This window comes from Patiria miniata, unplaced genomic scaffold (assembly GCF_015706575.1).
Source record: "Patiria miniata isolate m_02_andy unplaced genomic scaffold, ASM1570657v1 HiC_scaffold_20, whole genome shotgun sequence".
In the NCBI taxonomy this organism is placed as follows: Eukaryota; Metazoa; Echinodermata; class Asteroidea; order Valvatida; family Asterinidae; genus Patiria; species Patiria miniata.
In genome coordinates, this window is record NW_024037059.1 from 3748208 (window position 1) to 3768923 (window position 20716).

Consider the following 20716-nt stretch of genomic DNA (forward strand, 5'->3'; position numbering starts at 1 on the left):
TTAAGCGTTCTTTTAAAAATTACTATTTTTATCATTTCTACTTCATATAAAGGGTAAACACAAAGTTTGGGACTATAGTTTCACCATACTGCCTGTTTCCCAAAATTTATTGGATGGACGCTCGACCGTGTTAAGCACTTTCTTCCAGTAAGTGTCCTAAATTGCAGTTTAATCTTTTCTATTTCACACTTCATACCACAGTTAGCATAAAGATTGGGAGTATCATATTAAATTTAGTTTCACCATACTGCCCGCATTTCCCCAATTTATTGCATGGGTGATGGACAGTGTTAAACTGGTTCTTCCATTAAGTGTTCTCAATATCAATTTCTATTTCACACTTCATATCTAAGAATTTGGAGGCTATAGTTAATTTAGTTTCACAATGCTTATTTGTATTGTTTATTTGTCCCCAATTCATTTTATGGCAAGGATGATCGGCCGCGTTTGAAGTCTTTCAATTGTAGTGTTCGCAATTTCAATTTCACAATTTCAGTATTTTGTAACGCATGACGAGGTCAGGAATCCAACTGTTAAATTGAATCACACCACGTCAATAACGCAGCAGTAATGCATAAAACTGTTCCTAAGTAGTTTTCCGTCCGAGAAAAACTATTAGTGATATATGTGTCCTTTCTCTATATATATGATATAATCAAAACAAAAATATCAAGCATTTAGAGAAATGGTAATTTGCACACTCAATGGATCGTTCTTGAATGTTGGACCCAGGAGATTTGAAACAGGTGCTTGAACTATTCATTCTTTCCCCTTGGACATGAGTTATGACCGCTGTGGCCAAGTACGTCGGTCCACTTGCCCCAGTCAGGGTTAGTTTGTTGCCATTTTTATGGTCATGGAACTTGAAGCCAATTGTCTACACTCTGTCTGCCATCCGATAAATAATTATGTTGCCCCCTTTTCCTCTAACTCAAGGACCTTTTTAGGTCAGTCTGGCGGCTCCGGTAATTGGTGTATATTGGTACAAGGTATTGAGGTGGGAAATTAAATAGGAGGGAAGATATACGATTTTGACCCCGTCTCCTCCCAACCTTCGAGGTTGAAAAATAGTCATGAGTTGACCGTTTCCCATCCCATGAAAAAGTGTTCCAGTTGATCAGCCGCATGTTCTACAATGCCGATGCGTTCAACATCACCCAATTTAACACATACTGATCCCCGTTATTTTAATTAAATGTATAACATTATTTTAGTGTAGGATTGAGAATGAATAGTGTGTAGAGTGTTCGAATTGATCAGCCGCAAGCTCGATAATGACAGATTGAGTTCAACACGACTTTTTTTTTTATTAGATATGTAGCGTAGGTAAATATTCTGTAAATTACATTAGTCTCATTTTGCTTTGTGGTCCCTTATAAACTGTAACGTTTGAAATTTGAGGCTTCTAAGGCAAAAGTTAACAATAATTATTATAAAAATAAGAATTGATTCTTAGTTCAGTTACCCCATAGTAACGACGCGATAAAGTTCCAATATGGCTGTCATCTATAAAAAAAAAAAAAAAAAAAAAAATTGGAACTAACTATAAAAACCATTTACCACGGAAAACGGGTGATTGTATCATATATTCATGATCTTATTAGGAGCCCTCCTGCCGTGCTTCAACACAGACCAGAGTCTGAAACACAGAGGGGGATTATGTGGTGACACGCCCCTCCCCTCTTAGTGCTAGTCCAAATGGGTGCATATGTTCCCCAACCCTTACCCTTACCCCTAACCGTAACCATATTTCCCTAACCCTAAGGATTTTGGGTAACATAGTTATTGGGGAACATCGGGTAGACCCCAGTCCAAATATGCGTCCTATATATTCCACCTACAACACAACGGTTCTTGTATTCTGCTGGACGTCATCGCACAGACGCCATCACTTCTGTACTGTTGTTACACTTGACCTCACTTAGTCTCGCCCCAAAATAGCAACAACGTGACTTCCACTCGTAAAGCCCGGGTAATACCGTGCAAGGCCCTGCCTTTATCTGACCACGGCAAGAAAGCATCTTCCGTGCCTCGTGACACCGGAGCGACGTGTCCAGTCTCCTTCCCCAATTATCCCCTCCTAAGAAAAGTAAATACAAGTTCCTCAATGCCACAGGATGTCGTGTATTCATGGGGCTTTAGCAATCATCTCTTCTCTTTGTAGTAATGTCATGGTCAACGACGCAACACAGGGGAAAAATGAACTTGGTGTAAGGCTCTCCCACGAAGGTTCATTCCACGCTAGACGCAAACCTGGGCCATTGCTAGTTATAGTGTCAACACCAGCTTTCGACAAATCAACGTCTAAGTGACATTTCTGCTTTTCATAGCTGAAGTATCCAAGTACACTCTGTGTCTTACGACCTTTACGCCCAACCCCCTCTCTAACGTTAGTCATTATTTCTTCATTTAGGTGTGTAAAATGCATATTATGAACAAATTGATACAATATTTCCCATTCTGTGGAATGGTCATTCATTGGTCGTTGTTATTTTTTTTGGGGGGGGGGGGAGCAATGAGTCCCCAGTGCTCAAGCGTAACAAAACCTTCAGTGTGCTAATCAGGCGAGAGCCGGCGATGAATCATTATGCAGACGGCTCCAGACTTGCAACGGTGACAGCGCCACCAACAGTTACAATTCTGCCATTCCCTGGACAAAACTAGTTCGACGCAAAATGTGTGGTTAAAATAAAAGTGTGGTTGTATGCACACTTTCCTGTGCGGAAATTTGGGGCACTCATAATTCCCTGTAAGCAGGATCGTGCAGCACTTATTTCGCATCGTCATGCCTTTTCTGTTATTCCCGTGTAATCTGGATCCTGCTTACAAGGAAAATGTTGCCTAAAATGTACGCGAAGGAAATGGTGCGTACATTTTGGGCACTATTTCCCTGTATAAGCAGGATCGTGCAGCACTTATTTCACGTCAAGTCGTATGATCATGGTAATTGTTAAGAGTTTGTGTATTTTACCCTCGTACTGCCTGATTCAACTTTGATGAATGAAATAACTGTATTGTGCATTGTGAGTTTATGCTGAACACCTTTCCGAAGGACATCCCTCCGTATTGGCTGTTGCAATAAATTAAAATTACTCATGGTCTGGATTTTCTCGTACTTTTGAAGTTTCCGTGACCTTTACACAGCTTTTTTCCTCAATTGATACGATTGTGATCCTCTGCCGACAATCGACAGGTAAAAATATACCCCGAGGGCAGGTCCCCTTTAGTCAAACTCGATGATAACCAAATAATGCAACTTTGCAAAGCTTGTGTGACGTGAAAATCTGTACTATTATGAGTTTTATAATTTCATTTGCTGCTTTTTGTTTCTCTGAATTCTTGGGTAGTTGCCACTGCGTGCTTGTGTGGGGATTGTCCCGAGTGAATGAATTCACGATGATCAAGTCCACACACAGAGCAGTCCAAGGTTTTCTGGGTTGCGGACCTTTAGTCAGTCAGTGGGCCCAGCATGCCGGGAAAGTATTGGTCGATGGACCCACAACGTCAGCGCTGAACTGGCAGTGACTGCGCCGAGTTGGTCGTGTATACCGTACATTATGCCGTGGCCAATAACTACACAATCAGTGATTTTGTGTGAAGTCACTGTTTGCCTCCGATCACTGTACACGGAATCACGCGCTTGTCTGGGTGAGAGATGATAACACCCAACCACTCAGATGATACAAGTAAAAAGCGCTCTATACATTCTAGTATGACAAATGAATGATGTTCATATTTGTTCTTTTCAGATACGGCGCCGACGAATAGAAAAAAACTGACAATTGCTGTGACACTTACTCGTGGAAATTGGAAGGGAGACTTGGGAATATAATAAGTTGGCGTGATACGTCGCACAGTGTGAGGTCCTTTGTGATCGGATGGTACCAGCTCTCATTCAACGGGAGAAACTTTCGTTATTTTGAGAAGTTCTTTCACATAGACCGGGAATAGCCATTGATGGTACAGCTATACTGGCGCGCGTCTGCTGCTGTGGAATTTAGAAAAAAACCTGGAGCTGCGTCTCACTTGGTCTGCAATCGTGGATATGATATTTGGATTGAGTAGGTGATAGGACTTTTCTTGGACGTCATCATGTGGATGTGCGGAGAGTTCCTCAACCGGACTCCGAGGATGCCCTGGAAACTTATCAGTGTGCTCTTTTTGTGGTTGGCGCTCAAAGGGATTCCGTGCTCAGCAAAGTAAGACTTTCAATTCACAATCTGTTCTCAATTTCTCATATAATCTAGACAAACAGAATGCAGATTTAGCTCTTATATCCAAAAGTCTAATTTTAGAGATCTTTGGAAGAATGAAACCATGGGGGGGGGACCCAAAATCCCAAAGGTGTGCCGTACATTGTTGAACGGCGCGTCTTTGTGAAAGTTTTCGTTTAAATTCACAATTTGGTGAATGGTTGGGGTTTTGGGGTTTTTTTAAGTCACTGAAATGAACGTTGGTTGGATTGATTATTCCTGTAAGGGTTTAGCGGGATGCTGCTTTTTCAGTCTTGCATTATGATTTGTCTCCTCTGTCTGTTATTAGTACGGTTAGTCTCAGTGTTCAGCTGTCTTTGGGACATCGTCCCATGCATAGGATGGTGTCCTGAAGTTGCACCGGAATTCCTATAGGCTATGAACTGGGAAAGTGAAAATGGGTAACCCTTTTTGTAACATTGCATGATTGATTGACGTGCTGGATTCCGTAATTTGTTGCTTATAAAGTAAAACTTATGTACATTACCGGACCCGATTGTTCTTCTTCCAGGAAATGTATTACAACGTTGCGTATCTCTCTCGCAAGCCATCAGCTACGCATACCTTAGGCCTATAAGTTTATTATGTGGAAATAGCGCACGATTCTTTATATTTAACCCCTTCCCCTTAAAAAAAATAATAATAATTCAGCCCTCTTGCCTCCCCCCCCCCCCTGAAAATTTGGTGCTGGATCCGTCTTGTATATTTATACCACAACACAAGTCTAGAGTATTTGGCGAAAAATACAACTTCTCTCATTAGGCCTATGCACTTCTGGCAAACCTATATTCCTAAGCATTGTCATGATGCACACATTATTTTCAATGCATGAAACAAGCTTACGTGAAGGGTACGTGACCTCCAGTATCAAGCCATTAACCAAACACAGCCCGGCATTCAAGTTTGTTTTATAGTTGTGAGTCAGTCAGTCGTAACTGTTGGCTCCACGCTGGGAATTGTATATTTAAAAAAAAAAAAAAGGAATTTCACAAGATAGCTCTGTTGTTGAGTTGGTGTGGGGGTAAAGTTGTGCTTGTTGAATATAGATGTTATATATAATTGGGTAGTTAGGAGAGACACGTGGACACTCATTCTAAATTGGAAGTACGTTTGGAACTGATATTAGGGTTCACAATTTGAGCTGGAGACGGGAACTTTCTTCCAGCAGACCATGTTAGCTTTGACGTCATACCTATCAATCACAATGTCAGACAAAGCTGCTCAAGCATCTTATGTTTCCCCTTCTAAAATAGTACATTGAACCTGCATACTTTTAAACCTGCAACATTTTGAAGTGATATATTATAAGTGGAGCGTAGCGCAGTTTGCAGATTGCTAGGCTTCAAATGAGCACACATTTTCTAAACAAGTATTTGACATGGTTTGTAATTTGAGCCATTCCAAAAAAAATGTGTTCCTTGCCCTACCCGTGATACGCGTGATGCTGCGTTCGTATACATTTGTATTTCTAACTGTTGGACCGTGAACCGCAACTAGTTCACCAACCACAATAGTGGGAATTCGGAGGTGTCTGAGGAATTACTTTGCTATCATCGAATAAAGCTGTCAACAATAATTGTGAACCGATATTGACCAAAATTGGCATACACAATTCCCCAGGGGAATGAATGGCCCATTGTATATTGAATCGTCCCTGGCATGATGATGTCCCAGAAGTACGCGGAAAATGAACGGGTGTTATTTTTTTGCCCCAAGGGAACTACTCTGGATGTTTACTCTTTCCAACAATAGTTGCGGTTGTTCGAATATTATTACTGTTATCGCCATATTTTCAATCAGAGATTGTAAAGGTTGACATGTACTATTTGACAATGCACCTGATGATAGGGGAAGATGATAATGCACTAGTAACATTACTGATGTGCTGCAGACATATTTGGGAAGGGAAGGGAAAGGGACAGGTGATTTTTTGGTCTTGGCAATGTGCGTTTAATTTTATACAAGTAAAATATGGGTCCTGTCCTTCAAATCATTTTGGAAGGTTGACCTCAAAGGTGTCTCTCAGTCTCAGTGGGATGAAGCTCATCATAAAGTTAGGATGTTTTGTTGAATAAATTGTTCATCTGTTTATTAATCAGTGGTTTGTGATGGCGTATAATGTCAAAGAACCCTTGGTAATTACGGATTGAACTTACAGACCCGTTCTGCAACATCAGTACAGCCTTGACTTAACCCACAGCATTTGAGCCTGCGAGTATTCTTGGCTATGTTCCCGCTGCCTGTTATAGCCTACATCCCCGGCCCCTTCACATCCATCCTCGTTGAGAGATGACATTTATGTCAACCCCTTTTTTCCAAAACGTTCGCTGCCTCGATAGCCCCCTTAGCGCCCCTTCTCCATCCTCCCTAGCTGATAAGCCGAGTGTTGCCAAATCGTGTTTAAAATACTCCTATAGTTTCCCTATATTATACAAAATGGTACTATTTTTTTAATACAAATGTCCCAACTGCAGTCCTTTTTCCTGTTGCTTCCAACAGAGGAAATCCCGGTAGGCCCCTCTTTACAAACTCCGTCATAAGCCACGTGGGAGGATATAGGTACACCGTCGTGGATAAGTACGGACGGCCCACGAGCCGATGGCGACCGTCGTCCATGTCCACGACCCGTGGCCAGCCGGGGCCTACGATCACCACCACCGGGGCGAGCTGCCGGTACGGCCGGCGCTTCGGATGCTGCTACGGCTGGAAGCGGGACATCTACGGACGCTGCCAACGTAAGTTGTCACTATTTCCCACTCTATAGGAATGTGTTTTTGAGAAGGGGGAAATGTGAGGAAGTTTCCGGTTGTGTGTGAGTGTGTGACATGTGTGATCTTGGTATAAAGCTGTGTGCAAAGTCAACGTTTCGGGCAGTATGATCTGTTCGTCGTCAGGGGACGGAATAAGCTGTGCTCTAGCCAAGTACATCTCCGATCACAAGTAAGTTACAAGTCAATTGGCAAGTCCAGTCACAAGTGTAACAGGGAATGAACAATAACACGGGAATTCCCTGTCACGGCTCATTTGAACAGTAGTGACTCGAGTATGGGATTCACTTGCTGACATGACATTGACGCGACTGTGATGGACACTTTTGATCCATGGGATGTTTGCCTGAAGACGAACATAACATACTGTCTGAAACGTTGAGTTCACACTGGTTATTCTCAGAACCAACCAAAACTATAAGAAGAGACTTTGTCAAACGGTGTCACCGCGAACCTCTTCTTACTGCTGACTTCATCGTATCAAGTCTAATAACATGGGCTTATATAACTCTCTGTAAAGTACATCTATACTAAACAAACTTAAGAAAGGTTAAAGAACTTTTCTGTATCTATTGTCGCCATCTCAAGACGAAAGGTCAAACTTGTCTTTGGTTTTATTTTCGTCCAGTCAGTGCAGAAATGTGCAATTATGACCTAAAGCATTCCCAAATCGATCTTAAAGTTTTAAATAGGGCCTAACGGTATTGAACATTGACTTGAGAAGGAAACCATTTTGAAATGAGCATTGTAGTCTAAGTTCAAAAGAAAAGCTCCCATGTTGTAAGAGCATTTACGCAAGTTTGATCGAATGGCTCCTTGGCCTTGCATTTGTAGTTGGCACCTCCTTGCCCGTACATACCCGTAACCTTGACTCCGGGGATTTAGCGCCCTGGTCCGGGGGAGACTGAGATCTAAAAGACTGCGGAGGAGATGGGGGCTTTCCGCTCAGGAATCCCCAACTCGGATGGAATGGTCTATGTCAAAGACAAGCCCGTCCTTTCTGGCTGTTGCCCGTACACGTACCAAGACATTGGGGACATCATATCTGTCCATGCATGTAGTGAGTTGGGGTCAGCCGCAAGTCCCGGAGGGGGCGTTTTCCCAGGGAAGGGATCTTGGAAATCGCGTGCCTGCTTGTGGCCGGACTATACCGCGACTACAAATTCTTACGACACGTCGTTGTTCATTTGCCATCAGATTTTGGCATATTGCCTCGGTAAGAAGGTGCTGAATTCTTTGGGTTTACGAAAAATCCGCGGGGACTGGGAGTTTAACTGGATTTTCCACGGTCCGCTTGGCTGTTTGTGTCTACGTATCGATGACTGAGCTCTGAAATGTGATTCGGTGACCCGGGTATTACCCTCATACATACCTTTAATGTTTGTGTGGATGAAATGCACCGTGAAAGCATGAATAAAGTTGTCATACATTGGTTGACATATACGCACCCGGGGCTTTTAGTAGGCCAATTATTGGTCTCATAGAAACTTTCCTTAACACTGCTAACAAACTTATGAAAACATTTTTCACAGATGAACGGGCTTTTTGAACTACATGCAGTCAAGTAAGTTCTTTGACACCAGATAAGATATTAGATTAGATATCCGCATATTAAGGGAAATTGCAGAAAGGAAAAAAATGAAACCATAAAGAAAAAGAGGTTACTTCATTATTTTGACGACCACGAGAAAGTGGATAATGAATGTAATTTCCGCTGTCTGGCATAAAGTACCTCTAAGTTTAAAGCGATTCAGCTGCATTATAATCGAGGTAGACATCGGTTGTTCGATCGATCGAACAACATGAAGTTGAACCGTTCTTCGTAGACGCACCTGCACCGGGAGTGGTGCAGTTTGGCAGGTAAACAACAAAAAGCCAGTGGCTCTACTGAAAAATAAACAGTTTTTCTGCAGCCGAATGGGCTAAACGGGGATCGCATTACGAATAATCAACCAAAAAGCCGAGGAAACTAAATGCCGAGGGCACTTATGGGGAAAAAAGAAAGAAAAAACCTTGTGGATGTAAACAGCCGCGTACTGCGCCAAGCGAGCAGCGTCCTTAGTGACCCCATACCGGGGAATGCCCATAAATTTCCCCCAGCACAAGTTGTCCCTGACGGGTATAGGCCCTGACCGTACCCCTAGCGTGAGGACAGGTGACGGCGAGTCGTTTTGTCATTTTTAAGGAGGCATTTAAGCAGGGACAGGCGCCTTCAAGACAGACCACTGTCACGGACAATCAAACTCGAGTCAGGCAGTGTGGGTTATTTTTTTAATGCCTAAACCACATGTGATATTTGTTTTGAGGAACTTGAAAAAAAATACTCCGGCCATGATGGCGTGACAAGAAACTGTAGACCACCATTGTGTGGGGAGCTTTTGGTCTTTAACCTTAAACCCGATATGATATTGATTTCGTGCCTTATATTGTCGTAAATTACCTCAAAAGTGAAGTGCGCGATTCCGTTTTTAAGCACACACACCGCGTGGGGTACTTTGAATTGTTTTGGGGTGTTGACGTCACATTTGGCAATCCAATTACATGACGTCATTTCTTTTACGGAATGCTACCCCGCTGATGTATATGAAATGATTTAGAGCAGGGAGGTCATGTTCGGCTACTCAACAGCTGTATCTTGGCATAACTTACTGGCGTCGTGGGTATACACTCGTCAATTTGGTTACGCTTGTTAGTTTTGCCTTTTGCCTGTCTTTTCCCCATCTCTAGTGGCCTCTTAAATTCTCCTTTTTTTATATATATTTTGATATTTCAATCAAGATGTATGTTGAACAAAAAAACATGTGACCTCCGGAAACTGTCCGGATGTTTTCCGGAAACCTTTTTTTGTTCAACATAAATTGACCTTATCTTCTCTTCTGACCAGCGCCCATTGAAAAAAAAAACTAAAGACAAAATTGGTAGAGCAGGACGAGAGAGCTCGGTCAGGTGATCGGAGCGAAGTTGCCTTCTCGAGGTCGTTAGCTCAATTCCCACTCATACAAAAATGAACCTAGATAGTTTCCCACTGTGGTTTCAATGAAGAGATAATATTATATTCGATAACAAATACCATGAGTTTTTTAAATTTTAATTATAGTTTCGATCGCAACACATCAAACAAATGTTATTCCCGGTTAAAAGATATGGCATGGTATCAGAACCGTGGAGCTCAGACAATTCGTTCGTTACCCAAACGGAAGCAGACTTCACGCACTCGATCCTTCTGCACAACTGAGCATGTTATTTGCACAACAATGAGACAGACCACGATTATTCTTTTGACAGAAAGACAAATATTGACACAGTCGATAGTCAATTATCTCAGTTTATTTGGGACCCAAACTCACAAGGTCATCCTCAACAGAATTCGTGTAAAATTGTATATTGTGTAGTACGTTTTTGACAAAATGGATGAGTTAGGGCCTTCGCGTTTTGTGATTGAATAGCCTTGCTCGAATGCCATTTTTTTCAAACCGGGGAAGCCTAGGGAAATGCAGTGAGAGTACAAACCTTTTCAAGAGTTTTATTACACCACATTCTTTGGGTTACAAAAGCGAAAACGGTTTACAATGCACCCGACCATTTGAGGGATTTGGGGAGGTTGCCATTTGAAAGCCCTGCCAAGTTTGTGTCCTCCGGCCGGATACGTGCCTGAGTGCCCCATTGCAGGTGCTGTTGTCACTTGCCAATATTTTGACAAATTGCATATTTTTTGGGGGGGAAGGGGGTATTGTTCAATTGGAGAAAGATTTTTGATTGCACCCTATATCAACTTTATTGCAATGGCAGTTTCTCTTATTTTGTGGGGGACTAGTCTTTTTACCTCCTGGTCATAGAAAACGACCCAAGTCAATCATGTGTGGCAGATTGCTGTACTTGGGTATTGAGCTGGCACTATCGCGGGTATAGTGTTTTGCCAACCAATTTCGGGTGGAGAGAGTTTTACCAAAAAAGACAATGTAAGGGTCGCGCGGGTCGCGATAAATTCCGTCAAGATTTACGAGGGGAGCTTAGCATTTTGAGAGTCCTGTTGTGTCCGGCTCCAGAACCCATCAACTTTGGGTGCCGGGGTCATGGGGGAGGGGTGTCATTCGAACGACCCTTCGACATTGGCCCTTTTAAGTTTTAACATTTTCTTTCTATTCTTAATAAAAGTGTTAACATAAAAATGTGATAGGTGAGGTTTCTTCCATGCTGTGATATTGTGTTCTGAGTGACAAACCTCCATTTCAGTCAGTGCCAGTGTAAGGCCTAATGACATTATTTCGACATGCATGTACTCAAATCAAGTAGCATCCCATCTGTTGGGTTATAGTGAGCGCCTTTGCAAAAAAGACATTGCCTTTCTACCGACCCAATTGTTAGTCCGCTTAATCTTTTTTCCATAAAGTGTTTGCCTATAATCTTTTTTTGTTATCTCAACTCAGTCAACTGAGATAAAAAAAAAAAAATTGTCACCTGGGTGTTACTGGTGTTAGTCAAACAAAATTTCGTTACGTAAAACTGATTCAACGTTTTCAAAGTGTATACTATTACGGTAATGTTTATACTGAATATTGGTATACGGAAAATAATTGAGCTAATCCATATCGTTAGTTTAACGGCAAAATTACCATCACCGCTGAAGTCTGTTAGATGTCCTTCACCTTGCTTCATCCCCGTCCTGCTTTTTTGACAAAACAAGCACTTATACTGCCCAGGTAAACTTCCACCCGGTTTGTTAACCTTAACTTGTCGGTCAGATATGCCTTTCTTGATTAATTGTGACCGGTGATTCCGCCCAGAGTGGTCGAAGGGCAGGCAGTGGCTTCATTAGTGAGGGGGTTCTGTCCAGCGAGGAACCGTCCTTAAGTGAAACAGGTGGAGGGACACTTTAATGATAGTTTCCGGAGAAACTTGTGGTGTGTTCACCGGTGGCCCCTCGGTCTGTTGGCCGGAACCTTGTCATTTCGCACGGTCAGCACTGCTCAAGACATCGTGGTAAACCGCTGGAGTTCTCTTATAATCCCGGTTCCGTATGTTGTTGTTACAAGTGGAACTACTTATGTCGGCCACCCCTTGGGCGGTCTTTTGATACCTTTTCCCGAGGGAAGAAAAAATGTTGTAACTCGAAGGAACATAGACTCTCATGTTTCCCCCTATATTTTCATGGAAGCTCCCGTGTGGCTCTGTACCTGTTCTGAATCACACTGACATATTTCCCCGTCCATATCTTGTCACATACATTTTGTGATGGTGTAATTCAAAGGCTCGTTCGTTCGACATTCCCATGTTTGGCTCGAATGAAATCCCCACGTGAAATAAGATGTAACCATTACTGAGCCTATTTCCTGCTCTGCAGTCTTATGTTCGAACCCATATTTTTGCGGCTGTCGCCATTTGAGTCTCTCCATAACAAGGAAACGTATAGGACTTGAGATGATTGCTAGGACATTTGGAATGACTACTATGTCAGAGAGTTGTCTCATCGGAAATTAGAGAGGCATAACTTGGAAATCGTCGTGTAATTATATTGGGACTCTAGTTTCCCCTATACCAGTTGGAGACACGCTTGATGAATGAGATTTGGAGTGCGTACATGACGCGTGCATTCTTAAAGAGATTCCATCCTGTGGAGGTAATAGCACATTGTTCGAGGGCCAAGAAGTTGAGTGTCATCAATGATGTAGTGGTCGCGCTCAGTGGTATTCCTGCTCCGTTTCTTGAAAACTGTCGTCTGGAAACCCCCAACCCAGACTTCCTGTTCGGAAATCCTCTTTTCAGGCATCAGTTGAACACCATCGACCCGCGTTACAATCACAAACGTACGTTGAGTAACATCGTCGTGAAACTTATATAATCAGTGTGTCTATTCCTAAAAGTAGAGGACCTGATGTTTCAATCCTAGCATAATCTGTCTTAAAGTTAAAGACAAAAAAGCTTCTAAATTTCTTTCCAGGATTATCGTTGCCCGTGTTACGAATGCATGTCCTTAAGAACATATATAGTAATACACAAAGAGATATTCGTACCAGGATAGATGAAATGTTATCTCTCACAATCAATTACATTTCATGCTCATAACCTGATACGAATGGACAGGCGGGTATTCCTTGTAATTCTTCAGTCTATTCATGAAAAAAAATGTTGACACAGTGTCTCATTTTATTCTACGATGGCGTGTGGATGTTCAAACATAAACTGTAGCTTAATTTAGCTCACGAGGAACGTGGACACACCAGGAAGATCAAAGTCCCCCTATGGCATGGGAATTTCATGAATTAATGTCACAGTGACTAATTCAGCATTATGGGGCTCTCATGTCTGAGCGCGCAGCCTGACCAATTGGGATTGCTGTCGAGTGTAGAGAGTCTGTATACATTCAATATTTGTTTCTATAAAACCTGTGCCGTTTTTAGGGTTCGTTTTAGGTGCCAGTTGCAATGAGTATGCAATAACACGAGGTTCGCTTTTATGTGTAAAACTGAGGTAAGGCAAAACAATGCCTTGATGATAGTTGGGTTGGGCTGTTGCCATCGAAAGATTGAATTAGATGCATTAAACAGACGTTGAGCTTATGGCAAACATTGCCCAAACCAAAAGCCGCAATGACATTTTAGTGTCAGGTGCCTACCTTTCTTGGGGAACGAAGGTCTTCTAAAGATGCGCGCGTCTTATACCAAATGTCTCTTGAGGAAACGCCCACATTAGACGCGAGTTACGGAGATTTGATTCTTGGCCAAGTCTTTGCGTTCGAATCAAAGACGTCGAACCTCCCTCAAGCCCCTACGACATTTTGACAGCGGGACAAAGGAGGAGTTTTCTAGAAACATTGCTCTAGGCCAGTTTCGTATACTCTTCCAAGAGCTGATACAGAACGGAAATGGCATATAACTGAAAGCAACAGCCTTGGGGCTTAAAACAATGTACACGGGGACATACATGTGACTACTTTGTTGATTTTTATGCCTTGGTAATCCTTTACAGTTTGTGATGAAAACATGTACATTCAAACAGCATGACGAATGTAGTCCCAGTGGAGAAGGGAATGTAGTAGCTAAATCAAAGGAACATGCAATCAGAGCTCCCTCTCGTGAGTATGATCGTTCAGCCCCCACCAGCTGGGAAGCAGTTGCACGGCAAGCTCACAGTGAGAGGTGTTTTTGAAACTACGGCTTCACCCCACATTTGGCTTCAAGAGATTTCTATGTTCACTGACGTTGGGGTTCCGGTTCAATATTCTGAGTTCTTCTTCGGGACCCTGAAATGCTATGATAAAAAGGCAATCGTTTAGAGATTTTCAATTCGGTACTGGAGATTTAAAGCTGCTTTATGATTGTGAAGCTACAGCCGCAGTGAAGCCGCAACTGGACATGAAGCCGGGATTTCGGAAAATCCCCTTACTAATCGTTTGTAATGCGCGTCTGTCCTCACACCTGTGCATCCCACACAGTGACAAATGTTGTCTTAAGGAGCGATGATTTCGTCACCTGGGGCCTCCGATACACGTCTAGACACAGGTGAATAATGGGGCATTGGGGGACAATAGCCAGGATGACTAAATGACCGATTACCGCAGGGATTCAAGTCCATATCTGACAAACAGACTCTGCACAAGTGGACTTAGGATTTTGGTGTGGCTTCTCCTTTATCCCGAGTTAAAATAAGTTTGTTTCTGCATTCAATTGGGGACGTACAAAGTACAAACAAAAGAGGATAATAGGGGGTCCCCGATTGCAGACAAATACACACTTAGGTGAGTCCGTTTGTGTCAGTGCAGTCGAAAATGAGGGTCAAGTTTTAAAACATGAAGTGAATCCTTAAACTGTCCTGTAGTCTTTTTGTTTGACAATATTGATTCAAATGCCACAATAATCGTCAGTAGTGAACCAAAATGACTCTTCCAAAATATTTTGGGAGCTTAGGGATCGGGGAGCTTAATATCCTTTCCCAACTTTGGACAATAATTCCACTGTATAAAGTTAAAGGTCAGCTGCCTACTCAGTCACCCCAATCCCCATACTTTCCTGTCCCATTTTCTTGTTCCTCCCAATATCCCACCCTACTTATCAAGTAATAAGTATCCCAACTCTTGTCCCCGTGTAGGAACAGAGATCCTGTCAACTAAACATGTTCATCTACAGTGAGTTGTGCAAGAATGTTGGGCAGTGTTTTTCTACCAAATTATTGGATGAGGTAACAACCTTGTGTCGTTTGAGTGCAGTATGTTTCATTTACAAGGGAACAACTTTTCACATAAGTGTAGGCAGTTCAAATTTTGACCGAGCATTGTTTGTTTCCTTTATAATGATCAGTGCTTGCTGTTATTAATACTTCTACATGAGTTGACGTATTTTACGGGCATACAAACTCTTCCCCAAAGAGGATACCCATCGTTCTTGCACCTAGCCCTATAAGTGCCAGTCAACTCTTTGGAGAACACGTACGTCCGGTTTTTTTAAGAAGATGACCCGTTGAAGAGTAATCGAAGAGCCCGCGGACGTGTTATCTCTCAGCACTGGTTCCCAAGCGTTCCTTCCTGTTCCAACATTTGGCGCACTCCGATTCGAAGGGTCTAGCGGCAGCTTGTCAAAAGACAGATTCTCCATCTCCTGAGAAGGTTATTGACGGCTGTTGTGTGTCATAAATATGGGTAATTTCTCACCGCTAATTTCACAGTCCACAGCAATATGCAATGACTTGATTTGGTTTGAAGTCGGCTGAGGGGCAATCATCTATATCGTGGAATGCAAATTTCAAACAATTTCCCCCCTGTACGGGTTTCAAGCTATCCCACCATCAGATAGCATTATTCCCTACACACGTGTACTTTACTTTCAGGTTCAATAGTTCACACTTTCGTTCACGCCATTTTGTTTAATGGCCTGGGGTGATGTTGATATTTGTTCTCTTTAAATCCCGCCGACGATAAACATTCCACCGAATCATTGAAGCAGCAGGTATTTTGTGTTTTTAAACAGTCACGGACTTTTCGGGGGGTTGTGAACGATTCTTTCGGCGTGTGTTTTATAGCTCCATGGTTGCACAGGCTGCTAGCCTGCCTTTTTCCCGCTTGCGTTGTGTTGACTCATAAGCCGTCTGTAGAAAACTGCAATTCCAAATACTGCTCCTGGCAAATCTGACCATACAGACTGCCGAGAAGTGCTAAATCACAAGTGTATCTGGAAATGCGAACGGAACCCTTAAAATAAGGCGATAAGGATCCTATTTCCCAAACGCAAAACACCATGTCGCATTCGAATAAACCTTTCTTATAGTGGGCATTCCCGATTTCAAATTAAATGCAAAAAGACATGAGCAACTGTATTTCATTATTTTGTTTGACTTTCCAAGACTGCATTCACCAAGAAATAAAAGTGGTTGAGACTTGGCCTTTCCGAGTGTGCCACAAGGGGAAGTCAATAGGCCTGTATGTTTATTTGATCTTGGGTAACTGCTTCAACCGAGCAGCATTTTTGTTCTGCTAACAGGTTACCTAGCCCTATATGCGATGCTTGACTGACATTGATTGAGAGTCAAGGAAACATCTTCATTCGGACTAAGGGAGCTTCGCTGACATTGAGTGATGGCCGAATGCAGACTGAGATCTTATGCCCAGAAGGCGAACATAATGGCAGCCTCCGAGCCAAAATCGTTCACATCGTTCCCACTGAAAGGTGCGCATGCCCGGAGCTAAGTGTCTGCTGCCACCAGTAGTACACATTTATTTTAAGTAAAGGGAGATTACGTCCTCGAATGCGCCCAATTGTGCTATAAAACGCGTTTTAAAGGAAATTATGTTAATTAGGAAGAGCATTTAAAAAATAGGATATTAATTTCCACAAAACCATCCTTAAAAAATCTGGCTTTTTTGTCTTATTCTTGCGAGAACCATGCGAGAACGAACTTCGGGGGTCGAAATGTTGACTCTCAAAAATCGAGCTGTTGAGTGCTTGTTTTGAATCCTGCCGCACAGTGCATCGCATTCTGCGGACGTGCGAGAAACACTATTTGTGTATTGGTGCTGTGTGTATTATGGACACACACACAACGTTTACGGTACATTGAATGGACACGGCTGGAAATGCGTGTGCGTATGCCACAAAATGTCAGATGTATAAACATCTGGGGGTTTTTTTCTTTTCTCGGAAACGTTAGACAGTAGGATAGTTTCCTTTCAACCACAGACCTTTGAAAAAGGATAAATAAACAATTCAAAAACAATAACATTTTCGGGGATTTCAGGCCGTCATGCCCCTTTGAGCCACCAGTATAGTTATTGTATTAGAACTAATACTTTTAGCACACGTAACAATTAACGAGTTTCCAAACAGAAACTGTCGGGTTCAAAGCGTGAATTGTGTGTCTGTGTGTTGAATAATTTTGTTTAAAAATAAACTGCATAATCTGATATATGAATACTAGTGTCAGTCTCGCCTGTCCATCATCATCAGCGGGTACGTAATGCCAATCTCAGCTGGATGTTTACAGAATCAATTTATGGAATAAATGAAAAAGGTCATCACACAATCAAAAGGTCAGTTTTTAGGATGTTGTCCAGCATCAATGGGTTGGCCAGAAGCCAGGTCGGGGTGTGCCTTTGAAGTACGGCTCGCGCACTTTTACGCAACACGTTACACGCCGAGACCGCACGGGATGTCCGGAATGAGGAGGCGGACGATCCAAGCAGACCGGGCGGGCTACGGGACCCCGGGGTCCCGTGGTCACTAGTAAAGCCGTCCAAAGCCTCGGGTTAGGTGGCGATAATTCGCCCGAGCGTAACTCCTGTCACTGTCAGTTTGCAGCCGGTCATTTTGATCGGCGTGGACACTGCTGTCTAGAGATTGCAATCAAACTCACACAGTTCTGCGTCCGTGCCACGTTTCCGTTTAAGATGAGATCTAATCAAGACTGGCTTTAACTTGTTTCGTCGGTCTTACTCAATTTATCGCCCATGGTGCGGTTTTAAAAGCTACCAGATTTTGCCAAAAGTTACTCAAGAAGTAACACCGGTTCAACCCACCTTCTAGCCAAACACACCGGTGTCGAGCCATTACAATGAAGCCAATAAGAGTGATTGTAAACGGTGTTCTGGACCTTGAGGGTCGAATTTAGGAGTCCATGCATAACTTTGTCTTATTATGGCCCAGCACACTACTGCTGAACATGACCCCCCCCCCCCACCCACTTTTTAAAGTGTGTGTGTGTGTGGGGGGGGGGGGGGGTAACATATCGTTTGTTCCCCCACTTTGTTCGTCCTCGAATAAAAATGGTACCCTATATTTGATTCGGTAGCTCGGAATAGCTGATTGAATTACTCCAAACTCGAAAATGGTGTTCAATATCTATCTGTTGCTTAAACAAAATTGGTGAAAGTGGTCAGAAATTGCCTCAGATCGCACCGCAGAGCACCTATAGAATCCAAAAGTTCAGGGGTTATGCGGGCCCCGAACCCCACGCCATATGGCTTCGCGCTCACATTACTTCCGCACAAGGTATGTCCCCCTCTTTCAGAAGCGATTGACGCCCTTGGCTGCTTTCACTGTCTTCAGAACACAAAAATGCAATTTTCATGAGAAAATGGCTCCATCGAAAGGTCATTGCGAGGAAGTTGACCAGCCTTTCCTGCTGCTGCTACAGTCCGCACCTGGCAACACTACAACCGAAAGGTCACTGCAGTAAATCACCTTGGGACCTCACGTGATGACTCAAATACTTTTGCCCTTCCAAAATTCTTACAATAGTTTCTTCATGTTATTCCCAGAAGTTGTTTTTGCACAGTCTGACAGAATATGATTGGGGAATAAGTCATGGAACATCGCCCTAGGGCTTTTGTCTGATCTTATCAAGACAATTGTGATTAGTAATGGTAACCGGACACCTGCGACACATCAAACCTTTAAACGATCTCTTAGTAGGCGTGCGCTAAGACATCATGGTTCCTCTCCTGTCCTCTTTTGTTCCCCTTTAGCAGCAGGATACATCATGTTTTATCCAAATACCATTTTGCGAATGTCATCCTAGACACTGGAGAGTAGACAGATAAGACAAAGGCTTCATAATAAACAGAAAAACCTCTCAATCGATCACCCTAGAGGGATTCTCACATCAACGCGCCAATAAGTCAATCCGACACCCAACTTGTCTGAGAGGAAAACTTCTATTAAGTTGATCTTGTTTACGCTAATGCTTGGTCATTCAAGGCTTAAGATTATATCTATGACACGATCGAAGTTTTTGAGACGACTTCAAATTAAGTTTCAAAACTACTTTCAATTTTTACAATAACCCCTTCCTTTCCATATCAGACGTCTCCTTCAAAAGACAAAAAAACAACATCAGCAATAATCCATTGAAAGGGTTGACCTTCGTACCCCGTAAAGGCTTTAAGCAGATGTTCATTTACCGAAGTCTCATCGGTTGCTCTTTGAAATGTACTAAGCGGTTTTGATTAAGCACAGAATGTGACTGTTCGCAGCACAGAAAAAAATAATTGACCCCAAAACAGGTTACAGCTGATTCTGCTTGTCACATGATTTTGCTAATTGCTCGTAGCATCTCGACGGAATTGGGTCATTCAGTAATGTGACGCTGATAATTACTAAAGCCATGATAAGAGTTTCAGCCCAGAAACCGAGGCTAAACTGCATAAACATCCCGAGAAGCACATCCCTCATGCTTTTCTTCTTTTTTCTCTTTTCTGTCTTGTAGCTATCTGCGAGAGGCCCTGCGTGCATGGAACCTGCCTCGGTAATAACCAGTGCCAGTGCGAGCCGGGATACCGTGGTTCAACATGCGCCAAAGGTAAGCGCCTTAAGCAAGACGAACGAGCTGGATATAGCATCCTAAACATTATCAGTTCACACACTCAGGTTATGATTCCTGTCTCTCAGTCAGTGATCCATAAACACTAATCCCATTACCCCAGTTATTATAACTGGGACATTTTGGTCTACACGTCTCGTAGATTACCAGGAAGCCTTCAGTGGCTTGTTGATTGCAAGGAAGAGGTTTGTAAGACCATAGAGAAGGGAGGCCTACACTCTCTTATTAATCAACAAGAGTTACATTTGCCTTTATTCGTGACGGACCTTGGCAGAAGTTAAGTTATAGGTTAACACCCAAGGTTACATTTTTAAATCAATTCCCTCGATAGAAATCGCAATATTGGAACGAAAGCGAGGCTGCACTTGCTAAATCAAAGACTCCTTCGCGCCGATAGGTGTATAATCCATTTAGTTGCCGAAGCATGCCAGTAGAGTCAACTCAACTGTGCAAAGGGCTCTTAGGAAGCAACTGTAGGCGTGTCTGCTCTGATAGCTGTGAGTCAAACCGCGGGTAAGATGTGAAATCAAACGATACAATCTAACGGCGTTGTGGTCTTGCTCCCAATGAGGTGAAGGTCATAGCAAAGATGGGACCTCGTGAGATACTATCTCGGACATAACAGGTGCCCTTGTCATCTAGATAACAGAGATTAAACTCGTGGATTAAGTACGCTAATGACAGTTCCTTTAAGGCTGGCCGCGGGAGGAGGTACCCTAGCGTTATAGCAATGCAACTGCTGTCACATTACATCACAGTAGCGGAATCTCTTGATTATCTGATTAGAGTCCCCTGCGCCAATTGCAGATGTCGATCCGTCTGGACTAAATTGCTGCCGCTTATTGAATTACGTTTGCTAATCTTATCGGCGAACATTATCGCCCCCTCGCA

At 42.8% G+C, this 20716-nt stretch overlaps 1 protein-coding gene across 1 annotated transcript in view; it reads left to right on the plus strand.

Annotated features, from left to right (window-relative positions):
• The first annotated feature begins 3470 nt into the window (after positions 1–3470).
• LOC119728478 overlaps positions 3471–20716 on the plus strand; it is a 75718-nt gene continuing 58472 nt past the window's right edge. The window contains exons 1-3 of the mRNA XM_038200736.1: positions 3471–4199; positions 6753–6988; positions 19712–19804. Coding sequence (XP_038056664.1) covers positions 4093–4199; positions 6753–6988; positions 19712–19804 — 436 coding nt within the window. The 5' untranslated portion in view covers positions 3471–4092. The remainder of the gene's footprint in view (positions 4200–6752; positions 6989–19711; positions 19805–20716) is intronic.